Source organism: Calonectris borealis, chromosome 1, assembly GCF_964195595.1.
Source record: "Calonectris borealis chromosome 1, bCalBor7.hap1.2, whole genome shotgun sequence".
NCBI classification, from domain to species: Eukaryota; Metazoa; Chordata; class Aves; order Procellariiformes; family Procellariidae; genus Calonectris; species Calonectris borealis.
In genome coordinates, this window is record NC_134312.1 from 17,327,541 (window position 1) to 17,346,635 (window position 19,095).

A 19,095-nucleotide genomic window follows, 5' to 3' on the forward strand; every position below is an offset into this window, starting at 1 on the left:
GAATGTCTGTTACAAAAAATCTTTTCAGCTTTGTATTTCCCTGTATTGTCTCGTTGTAAATATCAGACGGTAGCTTTGCAAAAAAGTAGTCATTGCTGCGAGGGTTTTTTTTTATCATTATGCATTCTACTGAATATACCAAATCCAAAAATCTTTAAGGTCTTTATGCCTGTTCTTTCAGGCTGTAAGATTGAGAGCATGCAGCTGAAGTATTTCGAGAGGGCATTATTATTTCTTTAGGGTGTAGTTCCTGTTGATTTAGATCCTCTAGATGGTGTCCTTGGAGAATGCAGTATTGAAATGAAAATAGATCCATCTCATGAAGTTGTACTTACTACAATTTCAATTAACTTAAGTGTATGGGTAATGGAAAAGAGAGTTAGATTGTAATTACCTTCTTCAACTCTGCCTTGGAAGTATGTGTTCAAAGCACCAAGGAAATTGTCAATATCTATACACTCGCAGAGTAACATGAAAGGTTAAATCTGATACCAAATTATCCTGCTTATTTTATGCTAGATTTAATGAGAAAATAAAGTATTGAATGTATTCAGTCAACACGTACCATTGTCTGCAAGTCCAAGTACTACTCACTACTAATGTAAACGTATACCCTTCTTTAACTTAATAAAAAAGACTCCCAAATCAATTTTTCATCTAAAAGCCAATAAAGCCAAATCTAGGAAAGAAGATCTTGCATTGTGAAAGAAAACACAAAAAGGGCTGAAGAACATTTATCATGAGATCCATCACAGCAAAAATTACCAGAAATCTTTTAAAGCTCTTTACTAAAGGAAAGGTGTTGACTGCCAGCTGATTTTGACATGCTGGTTTTTGCCAAGTAACTGCAGACTATCAAGACGTTATAACTGACTTTAAAGGCTTTCCTTGTTTGTTTGCTTATTCTCTGACAAAATGATGGGCAAGAAAATTCAAGAGCATCACGTACTCGATTACATGCGACTTAAATAGCAAGGTAGAATCTTTGTAGGTGTTTAACATCTTTGACTCAGATTCAGTCACAAACAACTTACATTAACTGGTCTTTGCCATAATTGTATGCTAAGATTTATAGAAGCCTTAATTGCTAGTAGGATTGACATTTATTTTCCACAAAGACTCTTTATTCACAAAGAAGTTTTAATTATAAAGCTAGGATTTGAAAGTGCAAGAGGAATGTACCCACCGATTTTGGTGGTGGTGGTGTTCATTTGTTTTTAGAAACCAAAGGCTTCCTGCAAAGTTAGCTGATCTGATAGCTTATTAAAACAAAGCTCTAGCTCTAGCTCTCAAGCGGACTGATTCCATGGATTACAGAGTTCTTAGAGCCCCATCAGGGCAACTGCGATTTGGTTTAGTCAACCTGAGGAAAAGGAAGGAGGGCCTCCTTCCAGAGTCACCCCATTCTCACAGTCCGAATACCCTATTTCAGACCAGACAAAAAAGGAAAATTCTCAAAGAAATCGTGTCTCAAAGCAAACACAGCCAAACTCTCAATACAACAGCTACAACAGCAAGCTACTCCAGTTAGCCCTGGCTTTACAGACCAAGACAATAGTCAATCAACTAAATTTACCTCCATAAGCATTTAACTTCAAGGAGCTCTACAGGAAACAGCAAAATCATAAACTGCTCAGCCAAACTGAAACTCCACATGCCCTAACTGCTTGCTTCTCCCTTGTTATTCCTACAAAGCAATGTGTGTATCTCTAGTCACTTCACTGACAAAGATGAAAGCAGTCATTATGGGAATTGTTAATATATTTGGTTTGGACTGATTTTTCCATTAGCATGACTTTAGAGGTCAAAAAGTGATGCTTCATCTACAAGGTAGCCAGCATGCTCTTCAAACTAAGTACCCATACGAGGTGCCACAGAGCTTGTTTTGGCTAAACAGAGCAAGGTACACAGGTCTAGGTAGATGATACTTCTTCCCTATAAAAAAAGAAGAGCTCAAAAGTGTTGTGCAGTCTTCAATTCTGGTGATCATACTTCTCTACATGCTGGAAAAAAGCCAGAGAAAAACAATCTGGAGCGCACAAGTCCTCATGTCTCTGTAGGTCAGTAGGTTAAGAGGCTGTTGGGTTGAGACCTGCACATACCAGTATAATTGGCGTGTATCCGTGCACGTAGAAGAGGAAAATGGGGAGAATTGTCTTCGTGCAGATGTAGCATAAAGCTCATAACTAGAGAAAAAAGTTTCCTAAAAGTAATTAATCTCTGAAAAAACTTGTCAAAGGATATGGCAAATTCATCACCACTTGACGGCTTTAAATATTCTGTATTTTCTGTATTTTCAGAAGATATGCTCCATTTGAAAACATTAAACTCTACAGGATTCACTTACATCATGTGGAAACTAATTCCCTCCTTGGTGGAAGTTCCCGGATAAAGTTTTGTGGCCTTCTGTCACGCAAAAGCTGGTCAGGCCATTGTAATGCTACCCCCTCCTCCACCCCCTCCAAAATTTAAGCAGTGTATATTTTATAAGCGGTAAAGGAGGGTGGAGGGAAATTACTAGTATTTATCTCAAAGGCAAACTTAAAGCTCCTCTCAGACAATAGATGGCTCCAAAATCCCAAATATATTTTCTTCTTAAAAAAAGTGCAAGCACTTAATTTCTTTTTGGTTTTAAGCAAACTATCATTCTTCCCTGTTTCAGAACAGAATGCAGAAAATTCCATCTTAGTAATAATTAATGGAACAAAACTCATTTGCTATTGAGCAAATGTGCACCAGTACATTTTTAGCAAGGATACATACAACTCTCTACTATAGCCAGCAAATAAATTCCTTTTCCTTTGACATGTTCCTGGTTCTTCTTCTGGGGGACTGGACCTGGACAGGGAAGGTTATTCCACAAGGCTTCTTGAGACTTTAAAGCAAGTTAACTTGTTGTATTGGGCTGAAACTTTTCAAATTTAGCTAGCAGAGTGGCTGCCAGGAAAATCAGCTCTATCAGGTCATTCTGGCCTAAATCTCGGATGTGAGGCTTCCCCAGTTCACGCGAGTGCCCTGCCCAAACAGGCTGTGCTCTAGAAAGTAGACCGCACTAGAAGGTAATTTTGACAAGATGTCTGGCAGATGAATTCCTGCCTTCACAACTACCTCAATGGACTACTAATGTAAAATAATCCTCTTGGTAATGAAAAGTATATAGTGCTACAGTGGCACAGGAGCGCACAGAGCAGCGAGTAAGAAATCCTGTTGCAGGCAGGAAACACTAGGTATAAAACACCCACGCTGCTCTTCGCCAGGACGATAGTTATGATGTGCTCACTCCCACCCACTAACAACGTTGTGGCATTTGCTCAGCACTGACCCAGAGGGCGAAGCGCGGTCTCTGAAATCGGTGATATTCCTGACTGTGTCTCCTTTGTTCTTTTGAAGCTTGTGATTTAAATCTCAATTCAGCCAGGCAATGCTTTGTTGGAGATTTGATGGGAACGCAGGAAAATCCAGCATGATTTACGTGTATTAAACTTGCAGGTCTGAAGCAGTGCCCTAAAATTAGAGGTTCTTGTCAGCGATAATCACCATAACCATTCCTTTTGCACTGTATATTCACAAGATTATTTCTACAATAATACTTTTAGGAGGGTTGATATGAAAATGTGGAAATCTAATCTCATTAGAGAAGATCTGAAGGTAGCTAAGGACACGAACTTTTGCAATTACATCTTTGAAAAGGCGTACACTGCTACTATTAATACAAGTTCATACCAATTTGAATCAAATGCATGGGATATTAATTTACATTTACCTAAAACCAGGATATAAAGCACATGGGAAGACATTGTTTTAAAAGTGTTTATTTTTTAAGATACGACAATTTTTGCTTTATAAAAACACTAGAGTATCTGGGCAACTAACAATCTGAAAATGAAAGCAACCCCTTCCCTATTACTGACACACAGTTGCAATTCGCGTAAGCTCACAACATTTCTTGAACACAGTAAGAACAGTTTTTATTTACAGATCCACAGCTAAGTACCAAAGCACCCTTCAATAAACCAATTAGCTCCCAAGTTTCAGCAAGATCATTCTCACAGTGATCAGGCCAGCTCTAGCAACAAGCAGCTTCTTCCAGCCGGAGAAGACATTTCCACTCATGCATGGCAAACAACTTTCCTCTATCACCCCATACTTTAGCAAGCCACAGTGCACTGCGAAATGCAGTGGTGCCCCAAAACCCCCAAAAGCACCCCACTCATTTCTGCTCCTGGTAGCGCTGCCCACTCCTAGCTATGGCAGCACTGCAATGGCAATTATCTGTACAAATCTCTTTCCTCTTGCTTCCTGCTCCTCATATCTCAGCTATCCCTGAAGCTGAAGGAACAGCATGAAGCTCTGAGCATATTCCGAGACTAAGCACAAAAACTCACAAATTAAGGGCATTTTAGCTACATATTGCTAGCTAGGTTAGCATTTCTATCTCATGGATTCTTTTTGTTTGCAAAATGATGTTTGTTAGTAAAATCAATTATCTGCATCCATCTAAAGCATACTTTTAAGAAGGATGTTTTTCTGTAAAAGATGCCTCAGCTGAAATACAAATGTCACTGAATCGAAAATAAAAAGCATATCCTATCTAACAAGAGATAAGCAAGAAAAGCAAAGCTTTTCAGGGAAAAACAAAATTAGGACGGTGAATATAGACAAAGAATTTGAGATAATTGGAAGCAGTCATTTCCATTTACACTTTTTCATTACACAAAAACTAGATGACGCATTTAAAATGCAGTATGTCAACTACTATAGGGCTAACAGACATTTCAGCATTTATATTTCATATGTGCATCATCCAATTAAAAAGAGTGAATATTTCAGAAAATCACCATGTGACAGTCTCAAAAGTATAATCACTTTGCTTTCCTCAATTTGTCCTCCAATTTTTTTTTCTTTTTAGACAGCAATGAATAGAATGAATGCATGAAGAAAATAAGAATGTCGTGAAATTTAATAATAAAACAGCAGAAGGAAATTTGCTAACATTCTAAGCAACTACACTGTTTAAAACAATGACATCATTTCAACAGTAACCTTTCCAAGTTTCATTTTGTTCTCTCAGACCAGACATGAAAATTCCACAAATACCAAAAATATCAAAAGACGACATTTTAAAGATGAGCAAAATTTGCTCTTCTTCTGAAACTTAACATACGATACATATTTAAAATTACATACAAGGGTATTTTAGCTAAGCCAGTTACTAAAACAAGCAATCAGCCATGACAGAACTTGAAGTTTTCTAATTCTCCAAAATAGTCTTGCTAAAAACCCTGACATTATGACTTCAAGCAGCATTGCATTAAGCAGTTGGTCACCTCAACAAGATGGCACAAGACTGCCACCTTGTGAAAAGGAAAAAAAATCAGACCTGCATTAACAGGACAAAAATCAACTGTCTGTCCCCAGAGACTACAGAATACTTTTTCCTACAATATTTTTAACACAAACAATCCATCTGATCTATCTACTCACAAGAAAATTAACAGATAAAAAAATATTTCAGCATGCACATATTGCTTATAGTGTAAAATTCATGCTAATTTTGAACATGAACATGTTTTGCCAAAGAACTTAAAAGGAATGAAATACAGACTGGTCACGAATAACAGAAAATAAAGTTCACAGCATATAGGATTGTCAAACAAACTTCCTATCTTCCCAAATAACCACCTATTTTTAACTAAAATTAAAAAACAATGTGTTCAATTATTTGTCTTTTTTTTTTCCACCTCAAAACAATTCAGCCATGCTGTGGCTGTTCAGCTCTCTATTTTTATTATTCTGACAGTTATTGAAAAATCATCATCTTCTTTCTGTCTGAGAAAAACTGAACCTGAGCCTTTATTTTTAAACAGTGATTACAAAAATGTTAGCTATGCTATTTTTGTTTTCATCTTGGACATTTCAACAAATTAGTGTGATTTTCTTTTAAATGGATAGCTGATTAATAAAATTTACAATAAATTATCGTTTTAATGCTGTTGTAAGTAATTTCATTGCCAAATAACACCTGCTGAGGAATTACCCTAAAGTAAGCAATTATGGTTCTACCAAAACTAGAAGACCTTGGCAACATAAACTAGGATAAATAGAGTCCTTTCTGCATGTCTTTAAGAAGAATAGCTAATAAATTACAAACAACTACAATGGGAATATTTGAGGGGCAAAATACTAAAATTGATTTTCCAAAAGATACTTGCTCTAAGTATCATTATAAAGTATGTTTAACTAATTCTTGTATCTAGATTTAAACAATGCTACTGCTACTTGTCAAATTTGTTGATGTTGATGGAATTTGAAGACCTTTCTTTATGACTAATTATGATATAATTACAACCATCTTGATTTCTGAGACTGAATCAGTCTAACGTTGAATATTACCTGCAAACTCCCTGTGGTTCATCAGTAAAAGCGAAAACATAGCTTTACTTTAAAAATAAATTCTCCTTTCACATTTTAGTAATTCATGGACCTTCCTCTTTAATTTAAACTTATATCAATTCAGCCTGCTTTTAAATTAGCAAAATATGTTGAGAATAATTGTACTCTTAAAATAAAATATGTAAGTATGGTGATAAATCTCATGATAAAATACTATGCCATCTCACAACATTGCTTAAAAAAAAAACTCAACAGTTCACAGACTTCTCTCTACATGTAATTTTTCTAGTGTCTTGTGATGTGGAGCTCATTAGAAGGTATTGTGCTCTAAATTTTGGGGGACTTTTTACATTCACTTTTCTTTACAAAAGAAATGTATTTAAATTGTATATATTTGAACTTGGTTCTTTTCACTTGAAACATGGCTGCTATCTCTCTTAAGAATAAACAGGAAGCATAAACACTGTTTAACAGTGTTGATAATCGAAGGCATTCAGATACCAGTATCAACAGACATGGACAAAGCAGAACACCTGTGGACTATGTAAGCACAGGAATTTTTGCATCCTGTCAAGTGAATGAACACCTGCTCCCCTACATCAAGCCAGAAAAAAACCCAGATCTAGAAGACAATTCAGAATTCTAGGCAGAGCCCCATCCCTTCCCATGTTACCATTTCAACTCAGTACTGAAATTTGAGGACACAAATGAAGTTGTACTAAAACACGCATATGCTCTTCACCTTGTTTACATTTTTACTGGCATGGTATACAAAAACAAAATTGGAAGCAGAAGGCGTACAAGACTTCCCCCCCAAATCTGTCATACTAAAATCACAACACAAGACAACATCCTGGACTCTGCAAGAATCACGCTGGATTCTTGAAAAGCAACCCATTTCGCGTTTCTCTTGCCCCTTCAACTTACATATAAGCAAATAGGGAGTGATCGAAAATGCCTTTCCCTATCGTACGCACGTTATCAACAAATTACCATACTGACAACAGGCCAAGAAGCAAACAGTGAGTTGGCAAATGTGTCAAATTCAACACAAATAAACCTACTCATTGAAGAGTGGCTTTAAGGGTTCTTAGAAGAAACAGGGTTGCAAAAACATTGAACAGGAGAATGTGAGTTAACCACACGGTTCATAGTGTTAGTACTGAGAAGGGATCAGAGCCAGGACATTGATCTGCATACTGTAAAAGAAAAAAAAAACACCACCACTACCGATGTGAGTAGTAACTCCACAGTATTGACCTTTTGAGAAACAATTCCATTTCAGAATGACTGGAGTATTTTCATTACAGAATAAGAAAGAAAGATGCTACACAGTATGTGAAGTTTTGGATCCCCCCCACCACATCATTTAGTTATATTTATAGAACTGCTTGATAGTTAACTTCAAGCAATCAATTATTTTTGAGTCTAATTAAAGTCACTTACTGACAAGAACCATTACAGCCTTCTTTTATTTTGGTGATAATGCACTAGATGCTTTTAAAAAAAAAAAAATATATACACACATTGTATTTTACCTTTGTAAAATGAAATACATACTCCCTAGTTCCATTAGATTTGAATATATATGAAAAACATTTAAAAGAACAATTCAGTAATGCCATTAGTATTTCTTTAAGATTATACATTAAAGATCTTAGAAACACTCGGTTCAACTTGGGAGTGCACTCGTATCCTACTTCAATACAAACCTGTGACCACAGAACCTCAGGACATAAAAGCCTGATTATTTAAAAGGGTATTCATTAGACTGCATTCCACTGTGTAATGACACGTTTCAGTCTGACATACATAAATTACTCCCTTTCTAGTAAGTCACATTGTCAACTGCAATTTATCTTTCGCTGTGCGATAACATTTAGTCCCCCAAAGAAGGTATATGTACATAGCCTCCACTATATTATCTAAATATCAGTTTGAAATAAAATTTTCAAAATTCTCTGATGTTTTAAGAGCCTACCTTCTGTTTGCAAAACTAATGTAAGCATTTGCTGACAAAAAAATCATGAAAATTCAGTGGGAAGTTTTGAAAACATTATACATTAGCAGTGGTTCATACCTTGATCACTAGAAAACCTAGGTGGAAGTGGCCTGATCCAAGGAGTAAATATGCACCCAGAGGTAACAAAAAGGTTAAACACTTAAATACTTTGTTTTAAAGAGAAACATCTGAAACAAAGTGTCATGTCTTCAAGGGCATATTATAAAATATTTTATTATAATGCAAAATGACTGTAAACACCTCCCTTATTTCACATTAATTACAGAAAGGTGTTCTCAAATTTCCCCTCATATTGAATTTGTTAATTCCAGCAGCTCATAAATTCAATACATGGAATATATTCACATTACAACAAATCAGATCTCACATTCAGTTCCAAGAAATAAGCAAACAGCTTACTTCCCCAATTCCAACTGGGGAAAAAAGTCCTTACAAATTCAAAACATATTACTTCATTCCAGAGTCCACCGTCCTGAAACAGCACTGGGTTTTCCAAAGGGTATGAAAGTATGGAAAAAAAAAAAAAGAAAAAGTCACCACATAAACCTCTGGATTTCATCACTATTTGGCCATTGGAATGTTCTGTTTAGAAAAAGATGAAAAGTTACTGCATTCACAACAATATAAAATGCCAGCTCCAGAAGTTGTCTGTATAAAGATGGAAACGGAATATTGAGCCTATATATTAAGAATGGCAAAATAAAGTAACGAAATTCTAGCAATTTTTGAGGAACTGTGACTGCTAATAAACATACAAAATACATTAAGATCCAGAATATCGATTTTGATTTTAGTGTATCAGCAAAACTCCAGCCAGCAAATATATAGACTGGAACTAATACATATTTTACAAGCTCATGTCTTTGGAAAACTTTTCTCCAGACATAGAATGTATAATGTCTGTTATCTGCTAGTAAATACTTATGAACATAGGTAAATTTCCAGATCAGAAATAAAGAGGTGACGGCAATTAAGCTGTACTGCACAGGATGCTTTCGTAATGACAGAAGGAATTTCCTGATTTTAGTAGGGGTCAATAAATGAGGGAATGAAAAAAAGACAGTAAAGGACAGAAAATAGAACAGCTGAGGAAAGTGCAAACAGGCTTCATGGCTACTTCTGTCACCAACAACTATTCCACCATTGATGAAGACAAAAACAAAGAACACAGTTACTAATATGATGTATGGCCAAGTTAAAGCAGTAAGTGCAACTAAGTTTTTAGGCGATATGAGATATTCAACAACAAACTGCAATATTCTGATCAAATCTGAAAATGATCCTTTCCTGGAAGAAATCTTTTCATCTTTCTTTTTCTGTAACTCTGTCTTCCAGGCTTCATTTAGCTTCTCTGCCACAACATTTCCAGCGCAAAAAACTGCCCACACAATATTTGTCTGACGAAACATGAAGCCACAAAATCCAAGGAGAGCTGAAGTTTTATGGTTACCATAAAGGCACATTAAATAGGCAAAGAGAGTAAAAAATACTGATCCTGGGTCCGTATAATAAAGGAATGTAAAAAAATAAAGGGTGGGAAACATTGCAAGAGTTAACGTAGACAAGATTCTCTGGAAACCAGACACAGCCTAGAGAAGAAGCAGAAAAATGTGGTTAGCAATGACCAATAAAAATAAAATTAAAAAAAAAAAACAAAGAAAGAGTATCATTCTTGAGAATTCCATTAACACAATATAACATCTCTTATGCTCTTTGGTTCCATTACTGCACACACACACGCGCTATATTTTTGTTAACCTCCTGCTACGTTAATACAGAGTGTCAGACTATACAATGTTAAAAGACAAATGAAAGTATGGAACATTATGGCAATGAAAATACATCAACTTCTTTCATATGTCAGGTGTTCACGTATTTGTGGCATTAAAATCACTGTGGGAGTGTACCTGCTCCCACACCTAGGATAAAAGAGCTGCACTAATGGGCAAAAGAAAAGAAAAAAAATTTCAATGTTTTATGCCCCTGCAATCTCATCATCACATTCTGTTTATTTGTGAAACAGCAGAACATATCATTCTATGCTTATACTATTGCCTCTTTTGAAGTCAGTCCTCAGAGAGGTCAGTTCCAAGTTTCTAATCTTTGGTGCAGCTTTTATTGTTTATCTTCATTATAATTCATGAGTTAGAAAAGAAACTTTTAAGGTAGGAGATCATGCACTTAAAAACTCCTCCCAATTATCCCACTCACTACATGATGCAACGCAATTCACAACATTAAAAAACTTTGCATGATGTTTCTTAATGATGTAGTGTGGGGTGAAACAGCCAGTCACCACCTTACAGAAAAGAGGAACAGAGAAAATGCTGAGTTCAAAGAAATGCCAACAATATAACTACATTTTCTAGTGCTTAGACTACTGTCATGAAACCTTTTGTTTTCTTACATTTATATTTCCAAGCATAAAATTAAAAGTGTTCCGAAAGTGGAAAGAATTTATTGAATTTGACCCAATTCTGTACAGTCTTATCATGTGCTTAAACATGAAGAGTATCCTGTAAGAAAATACATCAGACGAAATTTTCTTTATAGTAAAGAAATCCTTCAGTTATCGGGAAACAGGAAAAACGTTCTTATGGTTAAAAGTGAAACTAAAGAACTTCACTAAGATGAAAGATTTTGAATAGGCCATTAACCACTGGAACAATTTACCTACTGCAGTGGTAGATGCTCCACTACTTTAAACATACAATATTCTTGTATCCAAGTTGAACTGTTATGGTCTGGATGGGTGGACAGTTAGACAGGTAAAAACTGGCTGGATGGTTAACTGGTCACATGCCATCCGAAGGTGAGTGTAACAACCAGAGTATCACAGGGAACTGTACTGGGACCTGTCCTGTTTAACATCTTTATCGATGACTTGAAGGCAGCGCGAGTACACTGTCATCTGCAGATGACACTGAACTGGGGGGGACCAGGCAACATGCTAAAGAGCAGAGTTGCCATCCAGAGTGACCTAGACAGGCTGAAGGAATGGAGCAACAGAAATATTATTAATTCAACAAGGACAAATGCAAATGCCTGCACCTGGAAAGCAAGAAATCCCCACAATGATCCCAAGAAATCCCCAAGGCTGGGCACAGAGTAGCTGAGGAGCTGCTGCTCTGTGGAAAGGGACCTGGGGGTCTTGGCAGATAGCGAGGTGAACAGGAGCTGGCAGCATGCCCTGGCACTAAGGAACAGCAACAGCCTCCTGGGCTGCATTGCAAGAGCATAGCAGATTAAGGGAAATGACTATCCCTCTTTACTCTATTTGTTAGGCTGCACCTAGAATACCACACCCAATTTTGTGCCCTGTGATACAAAAAAGGCACCAGTAAACTGGAGCAATGGCTAAGGGCCACCAGGACAGTTGAGGGCTGAAGCACGGGCCCCAAGAGTAGAGGCGGAGGGAGCTGGCCTTGTTCAGCCTGGAAAACAGATGGCTATATTCGTAGTCTAGCAGCCTACCAATACCGGTGAGGATGTCAACAGGTAAAGGGAGCCAGGCTCCTCGAAGTGGTACATGGTGGGAGGACAAGAGACAACAGTCATAAACTGAAATGAAAGGTTCAGACTGGATTTAAGAAAAACCTTCTTCACTGTAATGCCAGTCAGGCATGGAGCAGGTTGCCCAGAGAGGTTGTGTAGTCACTGTCCATCCTTGGAGAGTTTTCCAAGCCCCAACCCTGAGCAACATGATCTGATCTCAGGGCTGGCCTGCTTTGAGCTTTGAGGGTGGACCTCCTAAGGTCCCTTCCAACCTGAATCGTTCTCCATTTCTTTCCAACTTGAATTATTCTCCGGTTCTAAACATTGACGTCAAACCTGGTATCTTTTTAAAGAACACATTTTAGTTTAAACGCAGCTCACAGGGCTTCACTCAGGATTCACTGGTTGAAGTTTTGTGGAGAGTCTCAAGCAATTCCAACTAGATGAGCATTCAGACCTTTGGATAGGAAGTCTAATGTGTACTAACTTTACATTTTATTTCAATGGGACTACTTATAGTTATGCACAAGAGTGAATTTTTAGAGGATTGCACCCTGAGAGAGAAAAAAGATACTAAAAAAAATTTAGAGAAAAGGAATGTGCCTCCTTGGCCAAACTGGTAGTAGTACTTGCAGTTATGTAAAAAGCAGGACAGCTCACATATGTAGCAAAGCGAACATACACGGAGCCATCAAAATTGCTTGTACAAGCGCATAAAATTATTCTACTTTGACCGTACCTTATTCTTGTGATGGATTTTGAACAGAAGTAAATACAGTAAATAGAAGTTGCCAGCACTGAAAAGGAGGTTAATAAACCTGAGCATTCCCGCAGAGCACACCACGCTTCCCGTCCACCCGAAGAGCCACGCCGCGGGCTTCACTACTCCCACCGACACCAGGTACAAGCCCGGCAGCGTGGTGATCATGGGGTCCCACTGGAAAGTGGAGAGAAACAGGGTTATGGAGCTGCTACCACACAAAAAAGGGACCAGAGACGCGCGACAGGTTACGGTACACCATCCCCACCCACGGCCCGTTTTGTTAGCCTGGATGTTTAGCGAATTTCTGGCATTATCAGACTGAAATTTTTGAACAGTTTGTATCCTGCCCGGCGCACTACTGCACCACCAAGTCACAGAAAGCAGAAACCGGCGTTTTGGACAACCATGACCACAAATGATTCCCTTTTCAAAGCGCCCACGGTACGTTTATCGAAATCATCGATCCTGACTGGAAAACACGCGCCGGGACGGGTCCCGCGCAGCACCTGGAGGAAGCGGCCGTGGCAGTAGGCCTGCGCCTGGGGGACGTGGAAGGCCTCGTCCATGTAGGGCCCGCGCTGGCGGCGGTTGACCGCCGCGAAGAGCAGGCACGACAGCAGGAAGGCGCCGCTGATGGCGGCGGAGAAGCCGTGGGCCTCGGATCGCTCCATGCTGCCGCCGCCGCCGCGCTGGCCGGGAAGGGGCCGCCCTTCCGGGAAGGGCTGGGCGCGGGGAGGAGGGGCCTGGCGGCGCGGGGCCGCAGCGGAGGCGCTTGGCGGGCGGCGGTGAGAGCCTGGGGGGCGCGGCGGCGGCCGGGCCGGGAGGGCGGCCGGGCGGGAGGGGCCAGGCGCGGGTGGCGGCTCCCGTCGGCGCGGCCGCTGCCGGGCGGGCAGGGGTGAGGGGGGCGGCGGGCCGGCGGGCGGGGGGTGCGGCCTGCCTCCGGCCGTGGAGCCCGCGCGAGGCTTCCCCCTCTAGGGAGCGTTGAAAGCCGCATGTGAAAGGTTGCGTGGGATTAAAATTGTGTCCGTGGGAGAGAAGAGTGGGTGCGCCCTTGTGCAGCGGTCCCCGCGGCGAAGGCTGCAGGCTGGCGCTGCCGAGATGGAGCTGAGGCACCAGCTGGAGCTGTTCCCGGGCCGCAGCGTGGCTCTCCTCCTCTTCAACCGCGTGAAAAATGCCGCTGCTCTAAGGAAGAAAGCCATGGAAGGGGCCATTGAAGGAGCATTAATAAACCCGGCAATGGTGAGCGAGTGCTTGTGTCGTCCTGTTTGTACCGCCTTACTGTTTTGAAGGCAGCGTGGAAATCCTTCTCCGTGGAACTGTGAAAAACGACCTGTGCTTGTAATCGCTGTCACACGAGTTGCTGCACTCGTACTTCGCTTTCTCTGCCCAAATGCCCCTCCTTTGATTGCATTAGAGTGTCGTCCAGCGTAAGGGCTCTCTGTAAAAGAAGGAGCCTTGGCAGGATTGGCCAAAGCAACTGTCGTCTTGATTCACTTCACATCCTACTTGGTGGAGCTATTTAAATCTACTTCCATATGTAAAGTGTAGTACTAATTGCTTAATGCTGTCAAAAATCTACTATTTGGAGCCTTAGTTCCCATTTAAACCCATAACTTGTTTCTGAATCTAGTCTTTTTTGTTAGAATTAGCAAAGCAGTAGCTAGGGAAGGGGGAAAAAAAAGAACCTAATCTGGTAATTTACTGACAAGAAGATTTATTAATGTGATTCTTTTTCCAAAATATTTCAGTGATCTGATTGAGAGAGTGTATCTTTATTTTTAGGTCAAGTATTGCCCCACGCAGGAAATAATCACATTGACTTTGGAAGAGCAAGAATTGCTAAAATAGCTAGCAGAATACTGTTTTGCTCACTTCTACTTAGGCTATCAAAATTAAGTGGTCAGGATATTTTCAGAGTTCAAAATAGTATGTTAAATTTCTGTTTAACTTCTTCTGTTGTGTTTTACAGATTGTAGATCCTTTTCAAATTCTTGTGGCGGCCAACAATGCAGTTCATCTACACAAGATAGGTAAAATGAAGACCAGAACTCTCTATGCAGAAATTATTTTCAGCCTTTCACCAAACAACAATGTAAGATTTACTGAACAAATGTCTTTCTTGCCAGAGAAGCTTGCAAAGATCCATGCAGCCAAACTCAATATGCATATTCACTTAACTGTTTACCTGGCTACTAATAGAAGTTACTGTTATTTTTAATATGCTGTTACCTCTTGTAGCTTGTCAGAATTCCATTAATGTAAAATGTGTGTCAGTTTATACTCTTGGTTTATTTGACCCAGTAACTGAAAAGGATGCTTGTATGTAGTGAGAAAGTGATTCATAGTATTTTGATAGTTTTCATCTTTTCTTAGATTTCAGATGCATTTAAAAAGTTTGGCATTTCAGACAGTGACACAGCAGTACTCATTGTTCTGGTTGTGGACAGCGAAAAAACTATAAATCTGGAAGATATAGCATCTCAGGTAGAAGGCCAACAGGTTTCTCTAGATGAACTCCCCCAACTAACAGACACTGCCAAAGTTAAAAAGGTACGTAGCCAAAAGAGATGACTGGCGTAGAGAAAAGGGATAGTTTATTCAGTTATCTGATTAAATATCAATGGACATAATTAACTTAGGGTCTGTATTTCTTTAGCACAACTGGAAACTGGTTTTAAGTGAACCTTGATTATATCTTTATTACAATTTTTTTACTTGAAAAAAGTTCTAGTTGTCACACCCTGACACCACAAATTTTAAGTCTTCAAATTCTTAACATTGTCAGGAAGTTGGAACATAAAAATAAATTCCAGATTGCTGCCTACCACTCAGGCACTTTTGCTTCCTGTTTTCTCAGGCAAATATCCATTTAATTAAAAATAAATTTTCAGTCCCGAACACTTTCATAATCTTAAGCACATAAATAGTCCCAGCATGGGCGGCTAAAAAAAAAAATGTGTTGATTAGCTGCTAGGAGCTGTGTTAGGGCATGTGTGCTTTTAACGGATTACCATATGCTAGATAGGTATCTTAAAGCATAACTATTTCACTTGGTAAAATTCAAGTAACTTTAATCATCTTGATCATGTCTGTCAAAGTAATGATTGGAGACATATGAATAAAATTGGACAAATCATAGCATGAAGCTAAAAGTGCTGCTTTCATTCAGTTTCTTAGCTTTCCTTTATGTCTCGCAGTTTCAGAATTTGCTTGGTTCCTCAGTCCCGATTTTGCCTTGCAGTCACGACAAGATAGGAATTTCCAATGTCAGAAATGGGGGAGGGGGGCAAATCTTTTCTTGTGTACATATTTTTAGAAGATATGTGACCAATTTTTTTCTTCCTTATACAGCTTTTAAGTTTTTCTTGTTCTTTTTTTCTGCAGATGTACAAAGTTACTCCGCAGGAAGAAAAAATCGGCACCTTATTGGATAGTATTGTTTGCAGAATGTCAACAAAAGATGTTTTATGAAAATGTGGAAATAAATTTTTTTAAAGGAAAAAGAGGGCTTTTTAAGATGTAAAAACACTTCATTGCAATTCATCCTGCATTTCAGAGAAAGTGGTGTAGTACTGAGTAGTTTGATGACATCTGAGCTTTAACCATAAATGAGCCAGCTTGGATATGGGGGTGATCTGATCTGTATTCTAAGCACAGAGAGCAATTCTGCCATGCAAAGCTGAGTTTGCCATTGACATTTCTGTCCATTTTCTTAACAAGAGAAAAAAAATCACTTTTGCCAGAACCTTAAGTTGATCATAAACAGAAGGCTTGGAAATCTGTACTTTACTTTTCTCTTTCATCAGATGTTTTGCTAGTCCCAGGTAGGATTCAAACATTGTAAATAATTTTTATTAACCCTCCCCTGATTTGTTTGGTTTTGGCATCGCCGATGGATGATACTCTTTAATGATACTACTGCCGGAAAAGGCGTCTCTATGGCACGAAGTATTGCTGATGGGCTAGAAAAAGGAAAGTTTCCATAAACTATCAGCAGTGCCTCCCCCTCTGCTGATGGGATAGAGTCGCTGCCCACCCTTTGGGAACAGGAAAGGGTGGGAGGGGCACCACGGCAGCTGGTGGTGGGGCAGGGGAGCAGGGGCCTCGGAGGTGTGCAGAACAATGGATTAGGTCAGTATGGATGATGTGGTGGTGTAAGCACCTGACAATCTGATGTCATCAGATGCAGCGTACTGCTGAGGTACTGGTGTGTTGATGTGGTACTTTAGTGTTGGCATTAAAGGGTAATGAGAGGTGCTTGTACTTTATAATACTGAATTATGCATGGTGATGCATAGGCTGACTTCCTAGGGCCTGGTTCCAGGTGCAGAATTCACGAAGAAATTTGCACCATAGATTTATTCACTCAAATTGTCAATATAACTTACATAGTATTCTGAAAGGGTCATTGAACTTACTTTGTTTTGTTGAACCAGTGTTAGGAAAGGCCATCAAAAGGAATGAAAAAGCATATTGATTTCCAATAGTCACCAGGTCCAACAGCCCTGCATGAGTATCATTTAATCACATGCAGGCATCCTGTTTAAGAAAAATTATTGTCCTAATTAGGTAGAAATCCATACTGTTTGTTATTGTTATGCTGTATATTGTTTTTCTGGGACGTGTATAAAACTCTATAGCAGTGTTGGTTTTTTTTCCTAATGTTCTCTGAGGTATTATGTTCTATGTACTTACAAGATATTTGGCAGAGTATGCCCCAGATTCTTACACACAGTGTTTGGGAAAACAAGATGTATTTTGGGGGAGAGGCAAGTCTGAGTTAGAGTTACCCACTACAGTAAACAGGCCAGCAAACTGACATATAGGCCTAGTATTGTCTGTGTTTCTGTATTTAATACGGAAATCCCTAGCTTCTCTTTTGCATTTTGATTTTGGTTAATTCTTCCCTCAATTAAAACACAGTAGTACAAATACTGTCTTTTTCTTACCAACCAAATCAATGGCAAAATACTTGCCAAGTACCAAGGGAATTACAAGGTTTATCAAAAGAAATGATTCAGGAGAAATGGCTGTGCTGATTTCTTGATTTAAAGATGGTTTTACAGAATGTGTCATCCTCTCTAAAGGGAAATGTGAGGCGGTAGTAAAAAATGGAGCTTGAAAGGGCTTGAGTCTTTTGAAATAAAACGTGTGTAACGTCAGCAGTGAGAATTGACCATGGAAACTAAAAGACTTGTTTTCCTTTTCTGACAGTCCAGTTGGTACATGGAGTATATCATCAGATTTGCTGGCTGAACTGCTGACATTGTTTTTGGTAGCTTAAAATAACAGCATACAGGTATGCTTAAACCACAGCCTTTTTTGAACATGTGTAAAACATCAGTCTGGTCTGTTTAATGTAGGAGAAATATTAATAAAAAGATCACTGCGTGACAATTGATACACAAGCTCCAAACTTGGGTTCCCAGTTTCTGATTCTTGTCAGTCTATTTCATTGGTGTAGAAACAGTTAATAGTTTGTTACTGTTGACATGAGTTAAATTATGAAATTGTGATTTACTGTGAGACCCAAATGAGCTATTTTCATGGGTGGATTTACTGGAAATGATTTTGGGAGCTGAAGCCTCCATAGTATTATTCAGTCAGGCAGATGATTTGGGTCTGTTGGCAGTGAAGACTATGCCATTGCCCTGCAAGACGACAGTTTTCCCCTAGTCCCAGTTACATTATCTAAGTTAAACAAATTATTTACAAAAACTGGTAATAACTGTAGATTTTGTTGACCCTGCAAAGTTACGCTTGTCTTTCTGAACACATTAAAAATTAGTAAATTTGGATCTGTAATGTTACTGTTAAATGAACCACCGCTGTTTTCCAGCAAAGCAAAAGTTTAAGGAAAAAAGACAGGTTTTTCAAAACATTCAATGTTCTGCTGCTGTCTCCTCTGAACTTTCATACCTCATCTCTTCTATCACAAGGAGAGGAGAGGAAGCTGAAGCATTTTCAGTACCTTATTTGGATCTCCAGTGCTTCAGAGGCAGGATTATATGAATTTGACAACTAAATCCAAAGTATGATGTGTGGTCAGTTGTTCTAGCTTTTCTTTTTTTTTATGTGGGGTGGTTGTTGTTTTTTTTTTTTGCCTGTGCTGCCTTTTTAACATTGTGTATATGACACAAATTGAGAAAAACCAGCAGCCTGCGCTTCTAAAAGACGATGACCAAAACCTTGTCCACCACAGAACTCACTTTCCTGCTTGAATGCTTTGCAATACATTAGTTTCTTGGGGGGGGGGCGGGGGGAAGAGGAGACTGGGCAAGCAAGAAACAGACTGTACAAAGCCATCTTTTACAATGACTTTGTAATACGCGGTAAAGCCAGCAGGCTATTGCTGTTTGAGTTAAAGACAGTTCCCAAGCTTTCAGCCTAGGTAGATGTGATATATGTCCAAACTGCTGGC

The 19,095-nt window shown here is 39.0% G+C and overlaps 2 protein-coding genes across 4 annotated transcripts; one reads left to right on the plus strand and one right to left on the minus strand.

The window, feature by feature from the left end:
• Window positions 1–1,453: 1,453 nt before the first annotated feature.
• On the minus strand, window positions 1,454–13,397 carry ALG10 (ALG10 alpha-1,2-glucosyltransferase). 3 transcript variants are annotated; one of them, XM_075145877.1, is made up of 3 exons: window positions 13,181–13,396; window positions 12,651–12,848; window positions 1,454–7,592 (listed from the first exon to the last, which is right to left on the minus strand). In XM_075145877.1, exons 1-3 carry the CDS (start codon window positions 13,343–13,345, stop codon window positions 7,542–7,544), a joined length of 414 nt encoding a protein of 137 aa, XP_075001978.1. In that variant the 5' UTR covers window positions 13,346–13,396; the 3' UTR covers window positions 1,454–7,541. The 3 variants fall into 3 exon arrangements, with proteins under 3 accessions (XP_075001978.1, XP_075001970.1, XP_075001988.1); XM_075145869.1 differs by lacking the exon at window positions 1,454–7,592 and adding an exon at window positions 8,597–10,005 and having other exon boundaries at window positions 13,181–13,397; XM_075145887.1 differs by lacking the exon at window positions 1,454–7,592 and adding an exon at window positions 8,597–11,405.
• A 1-nt stretch (window position 13,398) lies between these two features.
• Window positions 13,399–16,177, plus strand: TPRKB (TP53RK binding protein). Its single transcript, XM_075145901.1, has 5 exons — window positions 13,399–13,459; window positions 13,650–13,913; window positions 14,644–14,766; window positions 15,048–15,224; window positions 16,059–16,177. Exons 2-5 carry the CDS (start codon window positions 13,773–13,775, stop codon window positions 16,143–16,145), a joined length of 528 nt encoding a protein of 175 aa, XP_075002002.1. The 5' UTR covers window positions 13,399–13,459; window positions 13,650–13,772; the 3' UTR covers window positions 16,146–16,177.
• Window positions 16,178–19,095: the final 2,918 nt, after the last annotated feature.